Raw genomic sequence first — 27,256 nt, forward strand, 5'->3', positions numbered from 1 at the left:
GGGTCAGACCCTGTGAATACAGTTCAAGTGTTTATGTGTGAATCTGAGTCTCGGGGTTGGAGGGGTCCTCAGGGAACACGGAGGGCCAGCAATAAAAACTCAAAAGAGGAAAACACAGTTGTTCTGTTCTGTTTGTTCAGAGTTTGATGGAAAAATGTTTCTTTAAACAGGAAATGTTTTTATAAAATTCCTGTAAAACACGACAAAGATGTTTTAAAACTACGGAAGCCAAAAAACAGCCCTACTTTTCTCGTTATCTTAATTTTATCCTGATAACGAGATCAATTATCTAATTATCTTCATTTTCTTGTGATAACGAGATCCATTATCCCGTTATCTTCATTTTCTTGTGATAACGAGATCCATTATCTCGTTGCCTTAATTTTCCTGTGAAAACTAGATCCATTATCTCATTATCTTCATTTTCTTGTGATAACGAGATCCATTATCTCGTTATCTTCATTTTCTTGTGATAACGAGATCCATTATCTCGTTGCCTTCATTTTCCTGTGAAAACTAGATCCATTATCTCGTTATCTTCATTTTCCCGTGATAATGAGATCCATTATCTCATTATCTTCATTTTCCCGTGATAACTAGATCCATTATCTCGTTATCTTCATTTTCTTGTGATAATGAGTTCCATTATCCCGTTATCTTCATTTTCTTGTTACAAAGAGATCTATTATCTCGTTATCTTGACTGTATCCTGGTAACGAGATATATTATCTTGTTATGGTCATTTTCCCATGATAAGTAGATCCATTATCTCATTATCTCGTGATTATCTTGTTATTTCGTAATAACGAGATAACAGTCATAATGACTTTTGTGTTTTTTTTCTTCTCCTGTTTTTGTTGTTAACCAGAAAATAGACAGACTTAAAAGAGGTAAAATCTCGGCTTCTCAGAGAGATAAAGAGAGATAGAGATGGAGGAGAGAGATGTTACAGTACAATCTTCATTATTCTGTCATCATGAGATAACAATAAAAAAGTCGTCTTTTTAACATCCAGCTGGTTGGTTACATCCAACAACAAAGACGATTCTGTCTCAGAAAAGTCAGTCAGACTTTGTTTCCAAACCTGTCTGACCTTCTGGTGGCGTTACCTGTTCTTGTTGCTGGAGATCCAGTCAGAGATGTAGGCGACGGCCTGACGGTGACACTGTTTGTTCCCGAAGCTGCAAGCTAGCATGATGAGCTCCCTCTGCAGCTCCCTGTAGGACAGGAGACACACTCGGGGTCAGGGTCAGGGTCGGGGTCAGGGTCAGGGTCGGGGTCAGGGTCAGGGTCAGGGTCAGGGTTGGGGTCAGGGTCGGGGTCGGGGTCAGGGTCAGGGTCAGGGTCGGGGAACATCCTGACATATTTAACGTGGATCATAAAACAGACGTTCAGACTTAGAACCAGAAAATGTGTCTGAGTTGAAACTATTACATGAAGAACTAAATTCCTCCACAGATGTGAGGAACTCACTGAATCTGTTCACAAACATCTAGAAAAACAAAACGTTTTCTCTGTAATGATCTGATGATTCTTTTTTCTCCGTCTGAACTCTGGAGTAAAAACATCCGAGCGATATTCAGATTCATCCCTAAAGCTGATGCCACTAACCAGCTTTGATGTGTGTGTGAGCAGGTGTGTGTGTGTGAGCAGGTGTGTGTGTGAGCAGGTGTGTGTGTGAGGGGGTGTGTGGGTGTGAGCAGGTGTGTGTGTGAGCAGGTGTGCGTGTGAGCAGGTGTGTGTGTGTGAGCAGGTGTGTGTGTGAGCAGGTGTGTCGTGAGCGTCCTGCAGGTGTGTGTTTGTCATACTCAGTCTGATACGACGCCTGCAGGACGCTGCCCTCCGTCCCGGCGCTGTTTGACGGCCAGCCCATCTGATGATAGCGCGAGGCGACCTGCTTCAGTACGTAGTCCTGCACACACAGTTCTTGATTAGCATGCATCGCATCGGGGCGTGCAGTGATGGGCGGAGCTGCTGATGGACGGCTCGTTTACACTGAACAGCCGGTACTCGTCCGTCCGGTCCAGCAGTTTGTCCAGCTGGTACAGCGCACGGCTGGCGGCGTGCCACGGCAGGAAGGACGTCTCCTCCGGCAGGTAACCAATCAGCTGCAAGGGGACGCCCTGAGGGAGGTAACCGGCTCTGGAGGACAGAGACGACAGACGTGAGACGAAGGGAGGGGCTTCACTAAAAACTGTTTCTGCTGAGTGTGCACGATGACGGGAGGAAGAGGAAGAGGAGCAGGAAGAAAACGAGGAAGAACAAGGAAAAGGGATGAGGAAAAAGACATAAACAAGGAAGAAGATGATGAAGAAGAGAATGAGAATGAGGACGTTGACGAGTTTAAGGAAGAAGATTAGGGAAAAGATGAGGAAGAGGAGGAGGATTAGGACATGGAAGAACATGAGGAAGAACAAGGAAAAGCATGAAGAAGAGGAAAAAATTGAGGAAGAATAGGATGAGAACAAGAAGGAGGACAAGGAAGATGGTGAAGAAAAGAATGAGGAAGATGATAAAGAAGAGGATGAGGAAGGAGGTCTTAGAATGAAGATGAAGAGAAGGAGTAAAAGGAAGAAGAAGAGGTTAAGGATGTTGAGAAATACAATGAAGAAGACAGGGAAGAGGATGACGAAGAGGAGGAGCTAGAAGACTTGGAAGAAAATGTGGAAGAGCATGGAAAAGGATGAGGAAGAGGACAAAATCGAGGAAGAAGAGGATGAGGAAGAAGTTAAAGAAGAGGATGAAGAAGGAAGAAGTAGTGGAGGTCTTAGAAAAGGATGAGAAAAAAGACAAAGATGAGAAAGATCAGAAGGAGGAAGAGGATGAAGAGGACAAGGCAGAAGATGACAGAGAATTAGGAAGAGAATGAGGATGACGATGAGGATGTTTACAAGTAAGATGAAGAAAACAAGGAAAAGGATGAGGAAGAGGACAAAAACAAGGAAGAGGAGGGTGAGAAGGAGAACAATGAAGAAGATGAAACAGAGAACGAGAGAGGATGAAGAAGAGGTCTTAGAAGAGGATGAAGAGGAGAATGAGGATGTTAACAATTATGATGAAGAAGACAAGTAGGACGATGGGAAAGAGGACGAGGATGAAGAGGAGGGTCTTCATCCACTCTGAGGTTCTCATTAGTATTGATGGAAACATAGAGATAGAGTCAATAGATCGGTTGATCTTTAAATATTCAGCAGCAGAAACTCAAACATCTGATCTGGTTTTTTGCTTTAGAAGGAACAAAACTAAAACTAAAACACGGTTCTAAAGTTCTACAGTCGACTCATTCCGATCATTCTGGGGTTAATAACTGATCACAGTTTAGAATGAAAGACAAACATGAAATGAATCTATAGAAATATAATGTGGATGTTAGATTCAGTAATGACAGGTCATAACGTCTGCTCTCCAGACTCTTCTTCATCACTCAATGACAAACTTCCTCCACACATTCAGCTTCACTGACTGACTTGTTGTGAGTTTCAGATGTTTTTCTATGATCGCATAAACACGACTTGTTATAAACTCGACAACATCAGACATTCAGACTGCCGTCTCCATCCTCCTCCAGCCTGTCAGAGAACAGAACAAAGAACATTAAAGCCACGAGTCGCTGTCTCCTGTTACTGTCATCGAAGCCTAAAATCTGTCAACACTCCAACTTTCTGACTCATTTCTTTCTGTTTTGATCAACCTGGAAGTATGAACATGAAAAACTGGGTCAGAATATAAAACAATAGTTTTTTTTGGTTAAAATATTTGACGTTATTCAGACCAAGACAGGAGAGTCAAACGCAATCACACAAGAGGTCAAAATCCAAAACACACCTGAAGTCGCGGGACAAACAGGATAAACATTTATTAAACACTCTAAAACTACATTTTAAAACTTTAAAACTGTAACTTTTTAACATAATTATGAACTAGATATATAGCATTACCTGTGACAATGTTAGTGTGATGCTGGAAGCTGAATTTGGAGATGCTAGTGCTGATAGATGAAGATGCTGAAATTGATAGCGGAAAATATTGAAACAGATAGGCAGCTAAAATATTAGCTAAACGCCAAATTAGCCTAAAAAAACTTAAAAAACGCAGGTTAGCCAAAACAGCTAGCATGTAGCTGAAAAAATAGCTAAAAATTAAAATAACCAAAAAAACTAAAGTAAGCCTAAATTAGCCTAAACAGCTAGCATGCAGCTGAAATATTAGATAAACTCTAAAACAGCCTAAAAAATCTCAGTAAATCCTAAAATAGTCCAAAAATCTATCAGAATGCCAAATTTTAAAACTTTAAAACTGTAACTTTTTAACATAATTATGAATAATAAAAAGGAATATTATTCCAGAATAAATCAACTTAAACCTTAAATAACTTTAAATATTTTACTCTCCATAAAAATATATTTTGTCAAAATGATACAAGTTAGAAATGAGCTCAAGATAACATCGGGTCATTAATAACAATAAAATAAAATGATCTGGAGGGCCGGATAGGATTACCCGGATTATCATGAAAATGATCATGAAAAAATACTGTATTATCAAGAAAATGTTTAAAAAGTATCAGATCAAGAATGTTTATTCTGACCAATAGAATGACGGAATAACAGTTTATTTCTCTGTTGAAGTCTATGGGATTGTGGCTTCTTGGAACCACTTCCTGTTTGGAACACCAGAGGGAGGAGTCACTCAGTCCAGTTCCTATATACAGTCAATTGTGTGACAAAGGCTCCCTGTGTCGACCTTCACCACAAACCTGGTCGAGGACATGAAGGACACTCATGGTATCAGATTCTGATTGATGTTCAGCAAGAGAAAACCGACCAATGAAAACACTGATACTCCAGTGACATCACCAGCATGACGGCGTTCATCCACTCCAACGGTTTCTCAGAAGTAAAATACTCCCGATCATGAACTAAAGTGGATTTGTTCCGCACAAGTCTCTGCAGAGCAGAAGGAATCTCATTCCAGACCTGCTTATTTCCATAATCTGCCTCCAATCCAACCAAACCCCCAATCATCTCCATTCCCATGATGCACCTGGGCTCGGAGACATTTCCATAATCCATCCAAGCTGCGCACACTTCCTGCTTACATCGCTCCCCAAAAACCACCGATGGGACTCCGGTAGAGGAGTGTGAGGTGAGGGCGGTAACCACGGCAACAGCAGCCAAACTTCGTCCTTCAGCGTTTTCCCTGGTATCAGACGCCATCCATCATCCATCGGAGCACATTAGCAGTCAGACGGACGGGCATCACACCTCGTCGCGCCGAGGGGATTACCAGCTGGATTTGGAGCCATGAATATACATTTAATTAAAGCAAACTTACAGGTTCAAGGAGATTCTTGAAAACATCTTTGGGTTTTCTGACATTTGGGCTTTGATAGTGACATTTCTTCATAATCTGCTCTAGATCTACTGACTCGGCTCCAGTAGTCCCTGTGTTCTCCTCAACGTGGTGAAGTGACGGTCTTCTTTTTCGTGGTTAATCAGCGGTAATCCCTCCAACGCCCATTTGATTCATTCACAAAGAAAATGAGGAACATGAAGAGATTATAGAGAAGATTTTCAATTTTCCCTGCAGTGTGAGATGTGTGTGCGTGTGTGTCTCGCCGCCGTGTCGTCTTAACGAGCTCATTAGCTCTTTAACATCGTTAAGGGCCAGTTAATTGTTTGTCCATTAGCCATTAGCAAGGCTCAGTGGCGAGCCAACGAGGGACCGCTGTGATCACACACACAAAGAGAGGCGACATCCATCACCGTTTAAACGCACAATCAAGGAGACACAGCCATTTATTAACCCCCCTCCCCCTTCCCCTCCCCCACTCACACTCCCACTGCCACCAATTGGCATTTAATGCTGTGCGGATTGCTCGCGTTTCAGTCAATCGAACGGAGAGCGGCAGAACCGGCGGCGCTGAAATCAACCCTGAGATTAAATATCTTCTGGAGCGTAATGAATCCAGCCGGCAGAGAGGCTGAAGTCACATGACTCTGTCAGGGGGAGGAGCTAACCTCCACCTCTGACTCCAGGAAATCAAAGAACAGCGAGTGATTGATTCTCATCCCTGAACCGCCAGGCGCAGCTTTCATCTCATCTTCATGAGCTGGATCTGTTTACTCTGACGATCCGATCCAGAACCGGATTTCTGTGGGACGACCTGAGACAGTGAAGGAGAGAATCCCACATTTTCCAACATCAACGTTGATAAGAAATGACTTTAACAAATTAAGCTCTGGTTCTGGAGGTTCCTGCCAAACAGGAATCAGAAAGCAAGTTTCATGTTGAAGTGTTTTAAATCTGTAAAATACAGTGGTGCTGACGTGAAAATCACTCCAACAAATCACTCAATATATTAAAGATCACAATGACTATTCAAACAGCACAATAATTAAAAATATAAAAAACATTTTGGAAGTCAAAACAAAATTCCCAAAAAATAAAACAACACAAAAATGAAACATTAAAGAAAAGGTTAGTATTATGGGATGTCACCAACTGGATGATATATTTTCAATAGTACAGTATTTGTCATGTTTTCTGTCAGAAGAGATTTGTTGAAGCTTTAGGCCACGCCCACTGCAGCAGTTCAGTGATTGATTATCTCGTTAACACAGTCCAGGTAAAACATCAAACTTCATCATCAAATCACTCATGTCCCATAACATCAACCTCTTCCTGCTTCTTATTTTGTTTGATTTCTTAACATTTGGTTTTTGGAATGTTATTACTGTATTTTCAAATCAAGAAGAAGAAAACCAAATATACGTCGCTCTGGAGTGTAAGACGCACCTACGTTTCTAACATTTCAGAACAAATCTGCCAACTCCAGCGTAGCTAAAATAAAGAAAGAAATTCTAATCTTTTCTCTTTCCGTATGAGAAAAATATAAAAGTTTAAGAGGAAAACAATCAGATTCTCTTCCATGTTTGTTTTCTTCTGCTGCTGCTGTCAGTAGCAAATACTTATACTCAGATGCAGCGCCCTCTAGTGGTTGTTAGAGGAAACAACCGCTAAAAGACAACTGCCGTTTACTGGGAAAATAACAAATACATGAGCCTATTTATGTCTAAAACAAAAAAAAAAAAACACAAATACGCCGCTTCTGAGTATAAATCGCACCTCATTTAAAAAAACGTGACTTAAACTCCAGAAAATAGGTATTTGTTTTGTTTTTATTTGTCGTTGTGATCGTTAATGTTTGCGTTGAGTAATTTGTTGATGTGATTTTTACTTCAGGGCCACCGTAGTAAAGCCCTTTATAAATAAAGTTTGCTTTGATTCTGCTCTTGCGTTGCCCCGCCTCCATACCGCGGCGTGCGTTTATCCTGAGAACAGATGGTTGAGGCAGCAGGTTTGGTGCCGCATGTCGGGTCCAATCGGCTCTGCGGTTCTCTTAGTAACTGGGTCACAGGAAGGTTTATTGATCCGCCTCTTCGGTGTCCTGCCTCCTTCATCCTTCTGTTCCTCAAAGTTCTGCTGAAGTTCTGGTGTGAACGTTTCAGATCAACACTGAGACGTTTCCAGAAACCTGAGCAGCTTATGACAGATGAGCCTGAACCATTAAGGTGGAGGCCCAGACGTCAGAACGTGAATAAAGTTTCAATAGAAATCACTCAGGCTCCTCCCCCATTCGGCTCATGCTAGTGGTTACCACAGCAACAGTTCTGAGGCTCCTCTTCTGTCAGCGAGCTTATGAATGCATCTGTACTTTGATTCTGGAACATGGATGGAGCTGAGGGAGCTCCGGAGAACACGACAGCTCACTTCTCCAGCTGTTTCTCATTCAGCATGACAGCTCACAGATGGCTGAGACAGAGGCGGGGGGGCAGGTTGAGTGATGAGCTGGTGTCACCGTGGATTTTGGTTACAGAGCTCAGAAAGCTTCCGGCTGATGGCGTTGCGGTGTGGACCGAGCTGCTGATCCGGCTCCTGACTGAGCGTTCTCTGACTCTCCAGGAGGCGGAGCCTTCACCCATCGAGACTCCTGTCTGTGACTCGAGACTCGCTCCGTGAGACTTGACCTAATCGAGCCGTTTTAGTGGGTTTGGTGTAGACTGACTCCATTTGTATCTTTTTGGCTATTACGGATTGAATGTATACTAAATTCATTCTAGGCAAGTCAGTGCATTAGAATATTGGCATGGCAGCAAATTAGCATAGTAGCGTGCTAGCACAAAAACGTTTTGCATTCACAACAGATGTGATTCACATGTCCAATTTACAGCTGGCTGTTGCTCCGGCCGCGGAGCAACAATGACTGGTTAGCGTAGCGATTGCGCCAGCGTCTGGTTAGCATAGCCATCGCTCCAGCTCCGTGGGCTCTTTGCCAGGTTGGAAACTGACCGGGGTGTATTCCGCCGTCACCAAACAGTAACCAGGACAGTCTACGGCATCCTGCGTCCCCCACAGGTTAAGAAAATGTATTGACGTTCAGAATGAAAATCCTTGCATCGAGCTGCCATATTAACTTTTTTTTACCTTCCGATTGAGTCACTAAAAATGTCATGTGCCCAAAGCTGAGTCTCTGATTGGTTGATGCTCCGCGCCTGATGCCCAAATTGCTCCACCAGACCTCAGATCACGTCTTTATATTGACTTAACATTGAAACTTGATGAAACTGCAGCACGAATCGCGTACAGTGAGAACGCAGCAAAAAACGATTAGCACATTAGCATGCTGGCAAGTTCGCACATAAGTAGGTTAGCACATAAACAAATTTATGTATTTATAAAAACTTATTAGTGTATTAGCACATTAGCAGAATAGCATATTAGGAGGTCAGCACATGAACATGTTAGCACATTAGCATCTCAGCAAAATAGCCTATCAGCAGAATAGAACATAAGCATGTTAGCGCATTAGCACTTTAGTAGGTTAGCACATTAAAAAAATGTATCTATTTATGCTAGCATATTAGCACATTAGTATGTTAGCAGTTAACATATTAGAAGGTTAGCACATTAACATGCTAGTACACTGGTGTGTTAGCAAGCTAGTACATTAGCAGAATAGTACATTGGTATGTTGGCACATTAGCACTTTAGTAGGTTAGAACATTAGCAAATGTGTGTATTCATGCTAACATATTAGCGTATTAGCACATTAGTATGTTAGTAGATAGCATATTAGGAAGTCAGCACATTAACAAATGTATCTATTTATGCTAATATATTAGTTATGTTCTATCTTCTTGTGCTGCAGTTCACGATGATGTTAATCGTGCTAAACTCAACAATGACAGCGGATGAAGAGAGGGAAACAAAAAAGTCCTGACTGCATCAGGCTGTCATCCATCAAACACACATTATGGGTTTGGAAGGTCAAACAGCCGCAGACGAGTTAGTTAGCTAAAGGAGAGACTTACCTGGCTAGGTTAAAGGAGTCGTCGATAAGCCCCGCCCTGTTTCCCACAGAGATGATCTAAACAAAAGAGGCAGAGTCAGAGCGGGAACAGAAACCGGGCCGGACCAACACCGGCAGGCGGGGTCACCTGAGGGCTGCTGTGCAGCTGCTGAATCAGCAGCTTCCAGTTCTGGAGGTCGTAGTTGACGCGGAAGTAGCCAGTCTGGTTGATGTTGCCTAGCAACCAGGTGTTGTCATCCATCTGACCGATCCGGTGGGTTTCTATGTGAGCAGACAAACCATTTGTCAACAGGGCATGAGGGTGACTGGTTGGGGCGGAGCCTAATGTCTGTAGGGCGGGTCTTCGTTCCTGACACCTCCCTCATCCGTACATCTATCTGAGCTCTCATCCACAGAGAACGTTGGTTCACTCGTGTAGTTTATTCAACCCACATGTCCTCAGACGGGTTGGAAGTTTTAAAAAGATTTTTCTGACGTGCACTAGCTTAAAGTTAGTATTGAATGTACTCAGAACTTGGATTTTAAGTTATTTTTTAATCCATCGTCTTTTACTCGTACGTCTTTAGTGTTAAAATAACTTTTTAATAATCAAATCCAAAAAAAAAAAAAAACACACAGAAAGTCATTAAACATCAAACTTTTGTAATTTCTTCAACTTCCATTCATTTCAAAGCTGATATGTTATCATTTTATTCTTTTCATTTAAAAATCTTTAACTTTTTGAAGCCTACTTTATCTGAGCATTTCATAATTTGATCAAAAACTTAAAACATTTAGAAAATCAGAGGAAGTATTGGCTTTAGTGACAATAATGAATTCAAGTTATTGTTAGCCAATGATTATATTGTTTTATACTATGGTCTGGGTGAATACTCGATTCTGATTGGCTGCTGGGTGTGCATTAAAAAGTGATAATGCACAGCAATAACGCACACCTAAAAAAGAAGTTCCGTTCGATATCACTGCGCAGGCTTCTTTAAAACACATTTTTCCTTCATCGTCTGGACAAAACAAGCAGTAATGGATGAACTTTCTCTCTGAACTGATGCTTTATTTACCGTATTTTCCGGACTATAAGTCGCGGTTTTTTTCATAGATTCAATGTCCCTGCGACTTATACTCCAGTGCGACTTATATACGAATTTTTAATGAGATGAGATATGGACCGTAAGTCTAGAGTGCCCTCTTATGGTGATCTTTGCAATTACTTTATTTACTTTAGTTATTCAGACGTGACACAGAGGACTAAGAATTTAACGGATTTAGTGATATGGAGTAAGATTGCGTGCAATTAATTACAGTAAAGATACAAAGTTGATGAGTTCTTGAGGCTATAGTTAAATAAAACTGTTATGTTATATAAATGCTACACCTTTTTGTTTTTTTCATGATGCTAATATGTGAATATGTGTTGACACATATTCAGCCTGTTTTCTATTCACTTATGAATGTTATAACTTACCTTCCAGGATGATGTAATATCGTTTTTTTCAACCAGTTTGTAAAATAAATTACTTGAAAAAAAATGCGACTTATACTCCAGTGCGACTTATGTATGGTTTTTTCTTCTTCATTATGCATTTTTTGGCCCCTGCGACTTATACTCCGGTGCGACTTATAGTCCGAAAAATACGGTAACTTATTGTAGCGACCAGCATTTATATTCCTCTCCTTAAGGTAAATTAATATTGACAAATTGGTTATTCTCCTTCTAATAAAACACCACTCGACATGAAAGGTGTAGTCTTCTGTTTCACCACAAGAGGGAGTTTCTGCTTTTAGAGCAGCTCAGAAGAGCGAACCTGCCGTGAAATGACAGAAGCTGATTGTGTTCTGTTTATGTTCTAGCTGCTCACTGAAGGATTAACGTCAGAAAAAGAAGAAAAATATCCTAATTTGTCCGGGTCTTTCTTTCAAAACAGCGACACTTTACCACTGCGGCTGAGGTCTGTAACGGCTTCCGGCTTCATGTGTCCCCGTGACAACAAACCGCATCACGGATGAAATAGTCCGCTTTTTGTGAAAAAATGAGCTAAACCAAAGAAATAACAAGAATAAAGTACTAAATATTGATTAAATGTTTATTTATTTTGTAAATGACCATGGTATAAGCGGGATAATACCCTCCCTTACATATTTCACATGATGCCTTTTAACAATCCAGGCAGAAAGATGTTTTCTTTTATTTAGCCCTTTTTATCTGTGATAATGTGAACATTTGTATTATGTAGTAAAGTAAAATAGAATCTTTAGAACACAGACAACATATTTTATTTCCGTTTTTAGAATACAACTACAAAATTCCTACTTTTGGACTGTAGTAACAATAAAAAAATAATGTTTAAAATGTGGCACATATACACACATATATATATATACAAACACACATATATATATATATATATATATATATATACATATGGTTTCCCCTGGGATTAATAAAGAATTATTGTATTATATTACATTGCTAACCGTTGTCGTGTTACTGTGACAACGGGCCGCATTACCCGTCAAATAGTCAGTTTTTTGTGAAAAAGCAGTTTAAACCTAAAAGATAACAATAATAAAGTATCATAATTGTGATTATTGAGACTTTATCTGGTTGTGATGGAGTATAAGACAACAAAGAAACTGTAGGAGAAAAAGAAAGAAAAGTCATCAGATACGCAGACGACTCTCCGCTCAGAGGATTTCTCTACAGAGGGCGGATTCACAGTTATATCAAAACACAAGTTTGAGAGTAAAACTTGTGACGAACTTCTGAGAGTTTATCTTAATGTGTGGATCTCAAATGTGTGGTAAAAAACAGTATAAAAGAACAGATTTAGAGAAACAGGAAGATCTCCAGAGACTAGAGTGATGATGATTTCAGTTCAGTCCAGTTTAGTAAGCTGAGATATTGAGGCTGATTATCTCAAAATAGGACAGCTGGTGTTTAGTGAATCTGACTGCTGCAGCTCGAGCCTCTCTGATGTCTTCTCTTCAGTGAGGACTCGGTCAGACAGCAGAGAGGAAACATCTAAATATAAGGAGGCAGGTGGTGGCGTCCTCTGAAGGAGGCAGCCTCACAGGAAATCAACAAGGTTCTGTGAAGTGGAAAAACGAGGTCTGAAGCTTTAGTGGAGCACATTACAAGACAGTTCAGGCTTATTAGAACAGTCAGCTGATGAAAACCAGCGAAGCAGCTGTTGACCCCAGTTTGGCCCACTTTCTGGCTTTAGCCCCCCCTCCACGTGGATCTAAAACAATACCCGTTCTTATCTCGGAAAATCAAAGCAGTTCAGGAAGTTCATCCTGAGATTTCTACTGTCAGATAAAAACAGAGTGTTTTGGTCCAAAGAAGCTTCGTTTTTAAGAACAGAAACACGGTAACAAAAACATCACTCACCCCCCCGAAGTAAACCGGGGGCTTCTCTGATCTACAGGAGGACATATCTTAGAGTATTTACCCCGGAAATAACAGATGTTTGGATGCAGCATTCTCACAGGAACAGGAGAGGGAACGCTCATCAATGTGTGGAGTCATTTATGTTATTTAATTTATTTATTTATTTAGTTGTTGATTTTTCAACAATTACATCACGGCGAGCAAAACCTAAAATAAATAATTAAGTACATGAATGGCCTGAAAATCGCTGATGAAGCATCCATCCATCCATCCATCTTCCTGACCGCTTCTTCCCTTTCGGGGTCGCGGGGTGCCGGAGCCTATCCCGGCTACTGAAGGGCGAAGGCGGGGTTCATCCTGGACAGGTCGCCAGTCTGTCGCAGGGCCTCAATCACACATTCACTCTCACATTCACACCTAGGGGCAATTTAGAGTCACCAATTAACCTATGAAGCATGTTTTTGGACGGCGGGAGGAAGCCAGAGTCCCCGGTGAAAACCCACGCATGCACGGGGAGAACATGCAAACTCCACACAGAAAGGTCCCAGCCGGGATTCGAACCGGGGCCTTCTCGCTGTGAGGCAAGAGCGCTAACCACTGCACCACCGTGCAGCCCGCTGATGAAGCAAAACAATCAAAATACACAAATGAAACTAAAACACACGTGTGGGGGATATCCAAGAGAACTTTTGATATTATTATGGGATGGCCACATGACTTAGGGCTCGGCGGACATTTTGTGTCAAACTCTAAGATTTGGCAGATTTCACGTTTTCACACAAAATGGGAAACCGCCACTTTTGTTGGTGTGATTTTCATGAAACTTCACAAACATTCCACCAGCTTCAGTCCACAACCACCAGAGGTTTAGTTGACCTTTGACCTCGTGAAGAGGCAGCCATCTTGAATTTTTTTTAATGCACATTTAGTACCAGCTACAAACCAAAACTCGTTCTTGGGATTTTATTCAATCGTTTCATAACTTTTCAAGCATCTTTGGGAAGTCACTGTGGAAAAATGTTGGAACTAGAACTTGTAGATATTAAACGATGAACTGTTGCGACTGTTGCATATTTTTTTGTCATATAAAGGTATACACAAATTCTCGGTCTCACACTGATCAACAATATAATATATATACGATATGACAACGTAAAAATTGTGGGAGGGGTAAACAAAAAAAAGTTGCAAAAAAATCTGCTGACTCAGCTAAAAAATTTAATTGAGGAAAAAAATGTTGGACGTCACAAATGAAACCAGAGTACCTGTGTCACGGATATTCAAAGGAAGTTTTTAAATTATCATGGGGTGACCTTCGCTTTGGCTGACATTTTATGGGAAACTTGTTTCATTTGGAAAGTTTCACATATGGGAAAAATAAACCATCTGATTGTCAAGAAAATGCACACTCATGCCGCCAGATTAAGTCTACAACGATCCCGAGAGTTTTATCCACCTTTGACCTCAGGACGAGGCCGCCATCTTGAAATAAACAAAAACACTGTTAGTACCAGCTACAAACCAAAACTCATTCTTGGGGGTTTTATCTATCGTTTCCTAACTTCTCGGATGTTATCGGAAAACTTTGGGAAAAAAATGCTGCTATTAGAATTGTAGATTTTGAATGGCGTGTGAATGGCGAGTTCGCAAAACTCCCGATCTCCTCTTACGCTCACATTTTTAACAGAATATTGTGAAAATGTAATATGTTGATCCCTGACTAGAGCTGAACAATACGATATAACAAAAGACACGAACATATAAGGAATGTGGGCGTGGCTAGCAAATAACCTCCGTTGCTAAGAAATTTAAAAACGGACATGTTTGGATCAGACACACCCTCTTCTGAATCTGAATCAGTGTCCACAGGTAGAGTGAAATGTGAAAAAATAAAACACACTTTTTGTTTTTATAGACCCAAAGAACCCCCAAGCTGAACCCGATGGATTCATCCGTGAACATGGAGTGTTTGATCTTTAGCCACAACAAAGCACAGAGACACAGAAGCATGACTTCCTGAAACACGGAGACCAAGACAGGAAGCAGAGCGGCCTTTTCCCAGAGAGAGACAGACGTCTCACCTGGGAGCTGCTGCTCCATTAACTGGAACTCACATGTGGAGGTAATTAATTTGAGATCAGGAGATCGTTTTCTTTGCTAACAGAAAAATCCCAACATAACAGTCCATTAGCTCCAGGTAACGAGGTAATTAAGGCCTAATTGGAGAATAAAGTGTGACTGCGGAGGAGCTGACAGATGTACCTGTCCTGTTGTTGATCCAGATCAGATGCTCCACACACACAGAGGATTCGTTTCCCACGGCGACGGTCAATGGAATCTGCCACTGTAAACTGCAGAGAGAGAGAGTTGTGTCAGTGAAGCTCGCAGGACCAGAGCCGACTTTATTGCCTCCGTTTCCCCGGAGAGAGACATTAGGAAGAGCGATGGTCATCGGCGGCGGCGCGGCATCAGTCAGCTGGAAACGTGGCGGCTGACAGTGAGAGGAGCAGCAGCTGAAGGTCTGCGTCAGGAGGCAGAGAGGGTTCACGTGTGGTCTGGACATCAGCAGCTGAACAACACTTTCATATTTGAAAGATTCATTCATTCAAACTCTGCTCCTAAGAAATGGAGTTTTAAGAGTTAAAGGCTTAAAAATCAGACAATTATCCAAGTGGATCTGAGTAAACACACGGACTCTAAGCACTGGAGAAATACGAGTCGATTCACAAATTGATCTACAATTCTCAGTTTTTATTCTAAATATGTCTCAATAGTGTCTACATATATTCTTTTTACTGGATGGATGAAAATAAAAACAATATGTTCAGTCATGTGAAAAAGTTATGACACAGTCTATGAAAGTCTGTATATTTTCAACATATTTGGATATAAACTCATTTAACATCAATTTTAACATCACTGAGTGATCCAAGTGATTTAACTTGACAATGTAATTTCAAAAGAACGTCATTTCTGCTCTTGTTTAAGTTTAGACACATTTAGGGGACTTTTATATTCCACAATGTCTTAGTGAGATGATTTAAGCCAAAAGAGCAAAAATAGTGAATAGGAGGTTTGAGCTTTGACCACATTATAATGTGATTTTTTGAACAAGCTTCAGGATCCTCAGTAAACCAGACCAGACCTTCACCTGCACACACAGGTAAACACAAAGCAGGTCTACTGGGATCCAGAGACAGACGGATGACTCGGCCTGCAGTCGGTGACAGACCGACCCGTTTTGGTTGCAGTCGGCGCTCCAGCTGCTCTAACAGACTTTAATTGCTCCCATTTGGATCCAACTAAATCATATTTAACTGATTTTTAATTAGCGGCTGAGAGCAATCGGCTCTGCGATCGATGAAGGAGTGAGTGTTCTTCAGGACAGCAACAAACAAAAACCTCCTCTCCTGCTGAATCAGCAGTTTGTCTCTGCGGGCGGCGGCAGATCGATGGCGCTGCCGAATATTCAATCGGATATTTATATCAGAGCGGCGGACGGCACTTGAACGAACTTAAACACGCGGCAGAATGTGTTTATTAATATTGATGCCGTCCTCATGGGTTATTCATCAAAGACAGGAAGTGTGGGGGAANNNTATCCATGAGTCCGAGGTTTTTGGAAAATCATCCGGCAGAGTTTCTCCCTTTGATCTTTTCTTCTCTCCACCTTCAGAAGACAAAACCTTAAGCTTAGCACCCTGGAACGGAGGACCATCGAAGAGACGTCCCATCAGGAGAGAAGAGACTATCACCTTTACTACAGGTAAAGAGCCCACATCCAAGAACACCGACTGTATAAGAGAACTGGACTGAGTGACATCCAAACAGGAAGTACCTGCTGGCTCCATAGACTTCAACAGAGAAACAACCAGCAGCTACTCTGTCATTCTGTTGGTCAGGAGAAACGTTCTGGATCTGATACTTTTTTAACATCTTGATGATATTTTTTCTGAAGTTATTGACTGAAACGTCCAACGTTCAAAACGTTTGTACCCCACTTTTAAGGGGTAGGGGTGTGGCCTTCCATCAAGCTTTCTCCTGATTGGTGAGAGCAGTTACCATAGAAACATTGAGCCAGAACGACTCGGACCAATCACGGCTTACTGATGAAGTCTGGTTCCAACATGGCGGCGTCCATATCGTAAAAAAATGGCGACTAAATCGGCTTTATTTGGTTGGAGCTGGAAGTAAAGAGTTTTCTATGGATGATGTCACACTGACTCGGTCCAGTCCTCTGATACAGTCGATGTTCAAAACTATGGCTAAATCCAAATTCTTAAGCCACGCCTTCTCCCTGCCTGGGTTTCCAAAACAGTTTCTTTAAGAACTAAACCGTTATGTTTAAGATAAAATAATAAAGAAAATTGTAAAATAGAAAAAAAAAAAAAAAAAAACTAAAAATGCTCCAAACTACTGAGATCTAAGTCTGAAATCTACTGTTTCATGAAAAAGCAGAAAAGATCTTCCAACATGAAGGAAAGCGATTCCTGAAGGAGTACTTGAAAGACTTTCAAAATAAAAGCTTGTGTTGAAGTCAAAGTGAAAAAGGTTCCGCCTGTTACATCAAAAAGCAATCCAAATGTTTAAAAATTTCCAAATTATTTCTGTCCTGATGCTAATACTAGTGTTCTTTAATGATTCATTTAAATCTCATTTAAACCTTTTTTGAAGACGCTGGAATCTGGAGGAGTTTGTGATCAGCCTCCATGTAGACTGAAGACAGAGAACGCCGATACTCAGACACTTTTTCATCAGTTTTAGTGATGTTTTTATGGTTTTGTGAGATTCTTTTTCTTTGTGGATCAATAAAGTTGGTGGAATTTTGAGCAGATCTGCGATGTGGGCGGAGCTCAGGAACATCTGGAAACAGGCAGTGGCTGCTTAACGCATTTGTGCGTTTCCTGTTCAGTCTTTGTGCGTTTCCTGTTCAGTCTTTATGTGTTTCCTGTTCAGTCTTTATGTGTTTCCTGTTCAGTCTTTGTGTGTTTCCTGTTCAGTCTTTGTGTGTTTCCTGTTCAGTCTTTATGTGTTTCCTGTTCAGTCTTTATGTGTTTCCTGTTCAGTCTTTGTGCGTTTCCTGTTCAGTCTTTGTGTGTTTCCTGTTCAGTCTTTGTGTGTTTCCTGTTCAGTCTTTGTGTGTTTCCTGTTCAGTCTTTGTGTGTTTCCTGTTCAGTCTTTGTGTGTTTCCTGTTTAGTCTTTGTGTGTTTCCTGTTCAGTCTTTGCGTGTTTCCTGTTCAGTCTTTGCGCGTTTCCTGTTCAGTCTTTGTGTGTTTCCTGTTCAGTCTTTGCGCGTTTCCTGTTCAGTCTTTGTGTGTTTCCTGTTCAGTCTTTGTGTGTTTCCTGTTCAGTCTTTGTGTGTTTCCTGTTCAGTCTTTGCGCGTTTCCTGTTCAGTCTTTGTGTGTTTCCTGTTCAGTCTTTGTGCGTTTCCTGTTCAGTCTTTGTGTGCATGCTTGTGTGGAAAGAATCACCAAATCAATGTTCATTTTCCGCTGCGCCTCGTTCTTCCTAAGAAGGTTTTTCTGTGTCAAATCGTTCGGCTTAAAAGAGGAATCAGTGTAAAAATAAACTTCCTCACAACTGTGAAGTTAATAAGCTCATGAATGATTCATGGCGTCTCGGTAAATCAAACCACGCCTGACGAGGCCTCCAATCCGGCTCGGAGTGGCGCTCCCGTTGGTTTCCTATCTCCGTTAGCCTCTGACGGCGTCTGCGCCTCCAGAGCGTCCGTCTCCCTCACGGTGAGCTGCTGGAAAAACAACAGGCTCTGGAGGAACATAAACAGGTCTTTAAAGTGTCACCTTAACACTTGCACAGATTTATGTTGCGCTGTCTGGCAGAAAGCTTAATTTTCCTTGAAGACGGCGATGAGCGAGCGGCGGGCCGCCGCCGCCGCCACAGCAGCTGCTCGGCTGCCAGCAGCTTTGTAAGACGTGACGGACTGTCAGGGAGAGCCTGTTAGGTTGTCATATTTTATTCATTCAGGAACAGGAAGCGCTCTGCGAGGGAAATCAGACGCAGAACAAAACAAACGCACTAATTACATCACTGACAGCTTACATTCTCATTCTGAGGAGTTTCTAACACTCCGTCTTTCCCAGAGGAAAACGATTTTTGTTGAAAGAGATCAAAATCTGGTTCCGTGATTTGATGACAAACATTAGCATCTCTGTCTGCTTTCATCCACATCAGTCTGACGGATGCAGCAGAAAGATTTTAAGAACTTTAGATCTGTGACTGAACTTACAGGAGTCCGGCTGCGCCTCATAGCAATCATGCTAGCGCCATGCTAACACGCTAGCAGCACAAAAGACTTTCATGAACAACAATTACGTCAAACTCACAGAAGTGAACAGACAGAGTTTAGAAACGTGACGGAGAGGAAAAGGTTGGGAAGAATTTGGTTTTAGTTAGACTTTGATGTTTAAAGGGCCAATACCGGGGGGGCCCAAATCCAGGCCTCGAGGGCCGGTGTCCTATGTGTTTTCCAACCAAACTGCCATTGAAGATTCTTATTGGTTCAATACATCTGACCCAGGAGAGGTTTTTGGAAAACCAGCAGCAGCTGGACCTCGAGGCCCGGTATTACGATGCAAAACCAACTTTTTGAGATTTTAAGTGTATTATACTGTTCATTCCTCACTATGAACAATCCCAAAGGGGTATCTTGATCCGTTCACACATCTCTGAGTATCCTCTAAAAACCTGCACTCTGAGCACTAGCCCCTCCCAACCCACTAAAACGAGCTGAGGTCACAAAGTGAGAACCGCCCCTTTCAGTAAGAGCTAGAAGTGAAAGCACAATACTGTGTATCTTCCAATTGTGTCGTGTCTCTAGTACATTCCTGATCCAACAGGTGTTTGTTACTTTAGACGCCGGGCTTCTTTAGGACACGCTGCAGAGGACGGCTCTAGGATGACGTCAGAAAACGGACAGAGCGGCAGGCGGAGCCTCACAGAGCGAAAGGCGGAGCCTCAAAGATCGAGGCGTCTTTCTTCCAGGTACCAAAGGTAATATGTGATCATATATTTGGATATCGTTTACGCTGACAGGCTTTTGGCCCCTTTAAAGCGTCTTCATGATGCTGTGTTAGGTCAGAGTAGTGAGAGTTGAGTTTCATTCTTAGAAAAGAGCGACACAGAAACAATCATGTTTTTTAAGGTGACTGGATTTTATGGAGAAAAGATTAGGACGTTGAGTGGTTTTGAAGTGAAGCGGAGCGGCAACAGAAGGTCGAGCGCTCTCCTGATTGCATGAAAAATGCCTCCAGACGGATTGTTTTAAGGCTGTAGAGAGCAGAGAACATTTCAGTGAGTTTCTGTTCTTCCAACCTGGAGGTTACAAACTCTTCTGCAGACGTTTACATCCCAGCAGCTCAGCCTAACCACTAATAAAGCAGTTGATGTGACTGAGCCGCCACCGCCACATCGGCGAACCGCCGCTTTAATCCTCTGTGTTTAACGTCAGTCGTGACGAGGAACCAACAGAGAGAACAGCAGTGGTTTCTTTACAAGAACCTCTGAGACAGGATGAGGCTCCTGGGAGAACCGGTGAAGGAGCGGCGCTGCAGCCGAGTGAGGAGCAGGAGGATGAAAGAAAGACGCAAACTTCCAGAAACTTTGTGTCACGGCGTTCATGAATGTCAACCGTTAGATAGAAATATGACAGAAGGAACATAAAGGAGAAAAAAGAAATGAAGGAGTAAGAGAGAAGACGGGATGAAGTATTGATGGAGGAGAAAGTGGGTCGATAAAACAGAGAATAAATTCCAAAGGTTTGCAGGATGTGAATTAAACATTCCAATCAAATATGAATGACATTTAAATGATGTAAAGGTAGTAAAGGAGATGAGGAGGAGCAGGAGAGTGAAGCTTTGTCAAAAAGACGGAAAAATCCAGCAGATCATTTCATAGCTTTAGACGCTGCAGGACAAGGCCTGCTGGGGTCAAAGGGCACAGAGGAGGTCCAAGCCCCGCCCCCCAGATCACACACCCCCCACAGTTCAAATACAAACTTTGTAAAAAATACAAAACCAAAAGAACTTTACTAACGGAGTAACAATAAACAAGACTTTACTGACATCCCAACACTTTACCAGAATACTAACATTATACTATAGTAGTAACTATAGGCGGGACTTTACTGACGTACCTACAATTTACTAAAGTACCAATACTTTTTTTACATTACAAAACTTGACAAAACAATTTAACATTTTACCAAGGTACTAACCCTTTACTGAGTTGGTAAAACTTCACTGAAGTAAAACATTTAACTTACTTACTAAAGGTACTGTAACTTTACCGAAATGCTAACACTGAACTTACACACGAAAACTTTACTAAAGTACTAATACTTTACTAACATACTAAAACTTTACTAAAGTACTACTAGTTTACTAAAGTACTAATACTTTACTTACACACAAAAACTTTACTAAAGTACTACTAGTTTACTTATACACTAAAACTTTACTGAAGTACTAATACTTTACTTACATACTAAAGCTATACTTAAGTACTAATACTTTACTAACATTCTAAAACTTTACTAAAGTATTGCCACTTTCCTAGTCTATAAAAATTTTACTGAAGTACTAATAATTTACTTACATTCCAAAACTTTACTACAGTAATGACACTTTACTAACCTACAAAAAACTTTACTAAAGTACTAAAACTTAACTTAAATACAAAACTTAACTGAAGTATTAATACTTTACTAATGTACTAAGAATAGGCAAACCATTCTTAACGTACTAACTAATTGTACTTAGATTTTGCTTTAGTACTAACACTTAACTAACAAACTAATGGTATGTAAAACTTTATTAACCTTTTAACACTTTGCTAAAGTACTAAGACTATTAACATACTAACACTGTACAACAATACTAACATTACTAATGTACAAATAATAGGCAACACTTTACTAAAGTACTAAGAATTTACTAACCTACAACTGATAAGCACAATTTACTAACAAGCTAATACTTTACTAAAGTACTAACACTAAACTAAGGTACTAGCAATATCCAACAGTTTACTAACCTGTTGACATTTTACTTAAGTAATAACACTTTACTAAAGTACTAATGCTAGGAAACACTTCATGAAAGCACTAACAATTGGAAAAACTTTTAGTACTAACGTACTACAGATTTTCTTTGTGTCAGAATCTGATGGAACTACATCTATTGTGTAAACGATTAAGGACTTACAGTACTCCAAAGAGAGCATGACATTTAGGTTATTAAAGGGTTAAACCTCATCAACAACAGTCATGTTGGACGGATTATTCCAAGTCTTAAAGGCGTTCTTAGATTGCTGGGAAATGCACCTAAAGTTTTTTTTTTTTTTTCTACATATTTGCTCCACTAAGATCAATTCTTGCATCACCTTTGAATCACCAACTATAAGGGAAATCCATCTCACTTTAGGTGATTTTTTTACCTGAGGTTTTTTCTAGCCTCCTCTCCGTACAGGAAGTGCTTCTGGGTGATGGTGATGTAATGAGTGGGCCGCTGCTCTGATTGGTTCTTGCTGATGGTAACAACTGGGTAGCCCATTTGCAGAGTCCATCTGTCCATCATCTCCCCGATGTTGATGTCCCGCCCCTCCGAACGCATGGCCTGTAAAAATGTAAAAAATAAAATAAAACTAGAAAAGTTGCATTAGCTGCAATAATGCTCGAGTGAATGCTTTTGGCCTAAAGTGGTCTCTGAAGATGCTGAAGCTTTTGCTCAAAATTGTGACGCAATTTACTTTAACTGTGGAAGGGATTTGCTGAAAATGCAAAAGATATTTGCAAAATGTTGCATTTGCTGAAAGACTGGAACTTTCGTTAAAGACGAGCGCTGAAGTTGACCTAAATTTAGAACATTTTGTAGTAAAATTGCCTAAAAATCCTTAGTGCCAATTTTGCAAAAATATCTAGTATGTTGCTTAAATACGAGTTAAACTAAAAATTAGTCTAAAAAACCCCAGTAGATAGGAAATTAGTCAAAACATGTTGGCATGCTCCTAAAATATTAGTTAAGCTCCAGATTAGCCTAAAAAACACCAGTAGATGATAAATTAGCCAAAAAAGCTAGCTTGTTACTTAAATATTAGCTAAACTTCAAAATAGCCTAAAATTCCTCAGTAAACTAAATCAGTCAAAAACGTTAGCATGTTGCTAAAATAGAAAGCTAAACTCTAATTGAGCCTAAAAAAACAGTAGATAACAAATTAGCCAAAAATGTTAGCATGTTTCTCAAATATTAGCTAAACTCCAAATAAAAAAAAAAAACTATGAAAGATGAAAACAATCCGACGCTGCATTAAGAGAGTCCAGCGGCAGACGGGCGGGCAGGTGGGCGTTACCTGAGACAGTTTGCTCCACAGGTCGTCTCGGGCCGCGTTGCCGTACATGTGACTCAGCAGGTAATCCTGGAACAGAAGGAAGTGCAGATCATGTAACTCTGGATTCTAAGAGGATTCAGATGAATAATAGTTTATTTTCGTCAGGATTTTCTTTATTTTGATGCTTGTGGTTTCGGTGAAGGTTTTGGGGCTTTTCCTTCGTTAACCAACCGTTTAGTCCCGTGTGCACCAAGCGGTTGATGCTGTGACAGAGGCAGAGTTTCATCTCTGCTGCAGCTGGTATCAAGGTGAACAAACATGGAAAAGCTTTTACAAAGAAACTCCTGAGAAGATCTAAAAGCGTTTCGTGTTTGATCTCTGTGGCTCGACCCGTCAGCAGGAAGTGATGTGGGCCAGATACGGCCGGGCCATCGCTGCCGCTCGAGTGGGCTGCAGGTAATAACAGCTCAGAGACGTGGATGTCCAGAATCAGGCGGGAAAAAGGCAGGAAGTGCAGCAGATAACAGGGAGCGCCTGGGGGGGGCAGGACGGCTCGCTGTCGTTTGTCACGGAGCTCGATAAGAAAGGAAGGAGCTCTTTACTGCAGGAAGATGACACCCGTGATAACGGCGCGGTGTGAGTTTGTCAGCTGTGCCGACACACAAAGACACAAACGGCTTTGATATTCGTGACTGAAACGATCTGTAAGTGTGAGGAGGAAAGGTGAGAGATGTGGTGTTAACGAAGTCTTCTGGATCAGTGCTGCAGGAAACCTCGACGAACAACAAAATCTCAAAAATTAATCTAAATCAGGGTGTCATCAGCATACAGGATGGCAGGGGGCGCCGTGGAGCAGACGGCAGCTGGAGAAGAATTCCTCACGTTTTAATGTAACCATGAGAAAGGTCTTCAGGTAAAGAAGGTGATCGTCCCGGTGTGGTTCTAAGTAGTCTGAACTGGTTCAGGTCACATATGTGTATTTATTGCTGTTTTTTCTAATGATTTTTTTTTTTACTTTTTGTCTTTAAAACAGTTTCAAACTTCAAAGCAGTAAATGGAGCCTCTGGTGAAGTTCTGTGTTCCTTCCAGGTTCTTCAGTTTGATTTTGTTGTTTGTGTTTGCTAAATATGGGGATATATGTGCAGTTCTTTACGTTTTCTTGTTTGCTACTTTAATCTACTCGTGACATTTTGTATTTGATGGTCCAATCTCGGTTGTGGATTCTGTTCTTGGAGACCTTTTTAAGAACCCTCGGCTCACATCTTTTTAGTTTTATGGGTTAACAGTAAAGGTTTGTTGCCTTAAGTCATGTCCTGTGGCCTCTGACCTTTTGAATGTAACAAACACTATAACCAAGTTAAAGATCAGATTAATCAGACGTAAGTCTTTTATCTGAAACAGCTTTGATCTCTCTGATGATGTCATCTCCATCACTCTCTTCATTATTGATTAAAAATCATTTTGTGTTCGTTTTGAACTGTTGTTTCCTCATTTACGGGATGTTTCTAACATACGTGTTCTAGTGCAGCTCTGCACACTGTGACTGTAACTCTGTGTTTTCTTCTGGTTCTGCTGCAGATCAGCACAGTTTTTTATAGAACCGGTTCTGGGTTTGTTCCAGGTCAACCGCCGCAGCTTCTGCAGGGAAATTCAGGGCGTGCTGTGTAGGTCACTGTGTGTTTGTGCATGTGTGTGTGTGTGTGTGTGTGTGTGTGCATATCTAAGTGTGCATGGGAGTGGGTGGACTTGTGTGTACATGCAAGTATGTGTGTGTGTTGTGTACATCTTGGGTGTGTGTGTGTGTGCATTCATGTGTGTGCATGTGTGTGCATGCATATGCATGTGTGGATGTGTGTTTAGGCATAGATATGTATGTGTGTGTGTGCATGCATGTGTAGATCTTTGTGTGTGAATGTGTGTGTACACACGTGTGTGCATCTTTGTGATTGTGTGTCTGTGTGTGACTGTATGTGTGTTTGCATGATCTGTGTTTGTGCATTTGTATGTGTGTGTGTCTGGAGGAGCAACACACATTTGTGTCTGTGCAGAAGACAAAAGTGTGTTAAACGGTTCTGTCATGTGACCAGTGATGTCACATGACCTTGAAACCTCCTAGTTGTGTTTTGATATCATTTTATTTTTAACATGATAACCAAACAAAACATTAAAGTGCTTAAAAAAAGTGGAAAACATTAATTTCTACTTTCAATTCTACTACTCATCTGATATAATGTTACATTTTTATGAACTAAAATAAAGTTATTTAAAGTTGCTGTTAGGAGCTTTATTCTTTAATTATTTGGGTTTTTGATCTGATTTTGTTTATTCGGTCCAGAAAAGGTTGATCCGCAGGATGATTCAGTGAAAACAGGAAATGATGAGGGAATCCTGCAGGAAACAGGAAACGGCGTTTGTCCATGAAGAAGACTCTGATGGATGATGATCAGTTTGTGAACTTTCAGTAGAACTTCGTGATACCGGCTCAGAAACCAACGTTCTCTCAGCTTAAACATGAGAATAATCGATTCACTGCATCACAGATAAACTAATATTCAGGTGTTTGGGGGTTCAGATTCTTGCTCAAGGACACAAAGGTAATAATGACGACTGAATGTAGGAATCAAACCCCTGACAAGCGGATTGGCTGGGAGCTGATGTCTGCCGGGTTTGGTAAACACGTTCCTGAAGAACCTACAAAAACACAAGCTGTCATCGACACAAACGCTGCGAGTTCTTTCATGATGTCTGAAGACTGTTTATGAAAATCAAACCTCAGGAAAACTAAAAATACTTCAGGAATAAAAATAAAATCCAATCCGCTTCCCGGATTCCTTCCAGGCTTCTCTTTCATCCGATCGGCCGTCTTTGAACTTTTCCCAGAGAACAAAGACGTTTTTCACTGAGACTGTTTACGTTCGACAGAACTGAAGGAGGATCTTTGTGGAAGAGAAGAACGTCACATTTACAAACGTTTATGATTCACTCAAAGAGTTTACAGTTTCCTGAACTTCACGCTGGGATGTTTGGATTTGAACGGAGTCGTCAGAGGTTGCTGTGGTTCAGCGGATGGCACCACCTTTCCACAGTCACAGGATGATCACCTGGAACACCTCGGAGGACTTCAGGGGTTTAGACTCAATCAGGTTTAGTGTGTTTTTACACAGAGAAATGGATAGTTAACTTTAGAGAAGTCCCAGAATTCATTGAGGCATAAGTTTGAGAGCGCAGTAATATCAAAGCTTTGAACAATCAAAAAAAGTCAGTTGGTGATGAGAACCGGTCCAAAACATTTAGCCACGTTTGGCGAAGTAAAAGTGTTTCCTAAAAGTCAATAAATGTAAAATTTGATTTTTTTCTTTACATTTAAAGGATTTACTATTAAATACAATTCTTCATGACACAAATAAGAAATCTGACATTTGTGTAAATATTTGCAGGCCCTGGTGGCGTTGGGCCACATTTAAACCGCCCTCCACACTTTGGACATGCTAGCCGCAGCTCCAAATGATTACGTTTCTTTGCATTCATTATAATCAGAGGAGTTTTTACTAATTCTGATAATTCTGCTTAAAAATATTCAGCTGATAATCTTCCAAAAAAAGGTCAACAGCACAGTTAGCACGGCTGACCTCAAACTGCTCCCGGTTCTGTTTACTCAGCGTCTGGATGTTTGGAACTGTTTAAACAAAGGAATTTCCTGCACAGAAACACATGAAAACATCTTTTCCTAAATCCAGAACCAGAACTTCTGTTGGTCTGCCTCTGTTGGGTGCAGTGGGATTCATTTGTTGTCCCTCTTAGAGATTCCAGGCGGATTGTCTGTGCTCCCGTGGACCAGGTGGACCTAGCCTCTGGCTCGTCTCACACCCCAAACCATCCCTCAGTTTCCCAGAATCCGTTTTTTTAGGAGTTTTTCCTTACAGAGAATGAGGGTCTCATTACCAGAGCAGTTTAGATAAGTTATCATGTTTCTGGACAATGACCCTGTGAACTCTGTTACAACAACTGTGTTGTGATATCAGGTTGTATTAAGAAAGTGTAACTGAAATGAACTTACATTCAGTCCTTTTTGGAAGAGCGGCTGTCCCATCACGTTGGCCAACATCCGGATCAGTGCTGCCCCCTACAGGAGCAGAGATGCAACAACTT

The 27,256-nt window shown here is 41.1% G+C and overlaps 1 protein-coding gene across 10 annotated transcripts in view; it reads right to left on the bottom strand.

Moving 5' to 3' along the window:
• LOC112152862 (thyrotropin-releasing hormone-degrading ectoenzyme) overlaps positions 1-27,256 on the bottom strand; it is a 225,333-nt gene that overhangs the window by 53,635 nt on the left and 144,442 nt on the right. For all 10 annotated transcript variants that reach the window (XR_004947204.1, XR_002920404.2, XR_002920403.2 and 7 more), the window contains exons 8-16: positions 27,165-27,230; positions 23,129-23,194; positions 22,217-22,395; positions 15,024-15,112; positions 9,501-9,634; positions 9,375-9,430; positions 1,995-2,142; positions 1,809-1,912; positions 1,110-1,217 (exon numbers count right to left, since the gene is read on the bottom strand). Coding sequence is in view for 7 of the 10 variants with exons in the window: in XM_024282721.2 (XP_024138489.1) it covers positions 1,110-1,217; positions 1,809-1,912; positions 1,995-2,142; positions 9,375-9,430; positions 9,501-9,634; positions 15,024-15,112; positions 22,217-22,395; positions 23,129-23,194; positions 27,165-27,230 (950 nt within the window). In the remaining 3 variants the exon portion in view is untranslated. The remainder of the gene's footprint in view (positions 1-1,109; positions 1,218-1,808; positions 1,913-1,994; positions 2,143-9,374; positions 9,431-9,500; positions 9,635-15,023; positions 15,113-22,216; positions 22,396-23,128; positions 23,195-27,164; positions 27,231-27,256) is intronic.

Source organism: Oryzias melastigma, linkage group LG23 (assembly GCF_002922805.2).
Source record: "Oryzias melastigma strain HK-1 linkage group LG23, ASM292280v2, whole genome shotgun sequence".
In the NCBI taxonomy this organism is placed as follows: domain Eukaryota; kingdom Metazoa; phylum Chordata; class Actinopteri; order Beloniformes; family Adrianichthyidae; genus Oryzias; species Oryzias melastigma.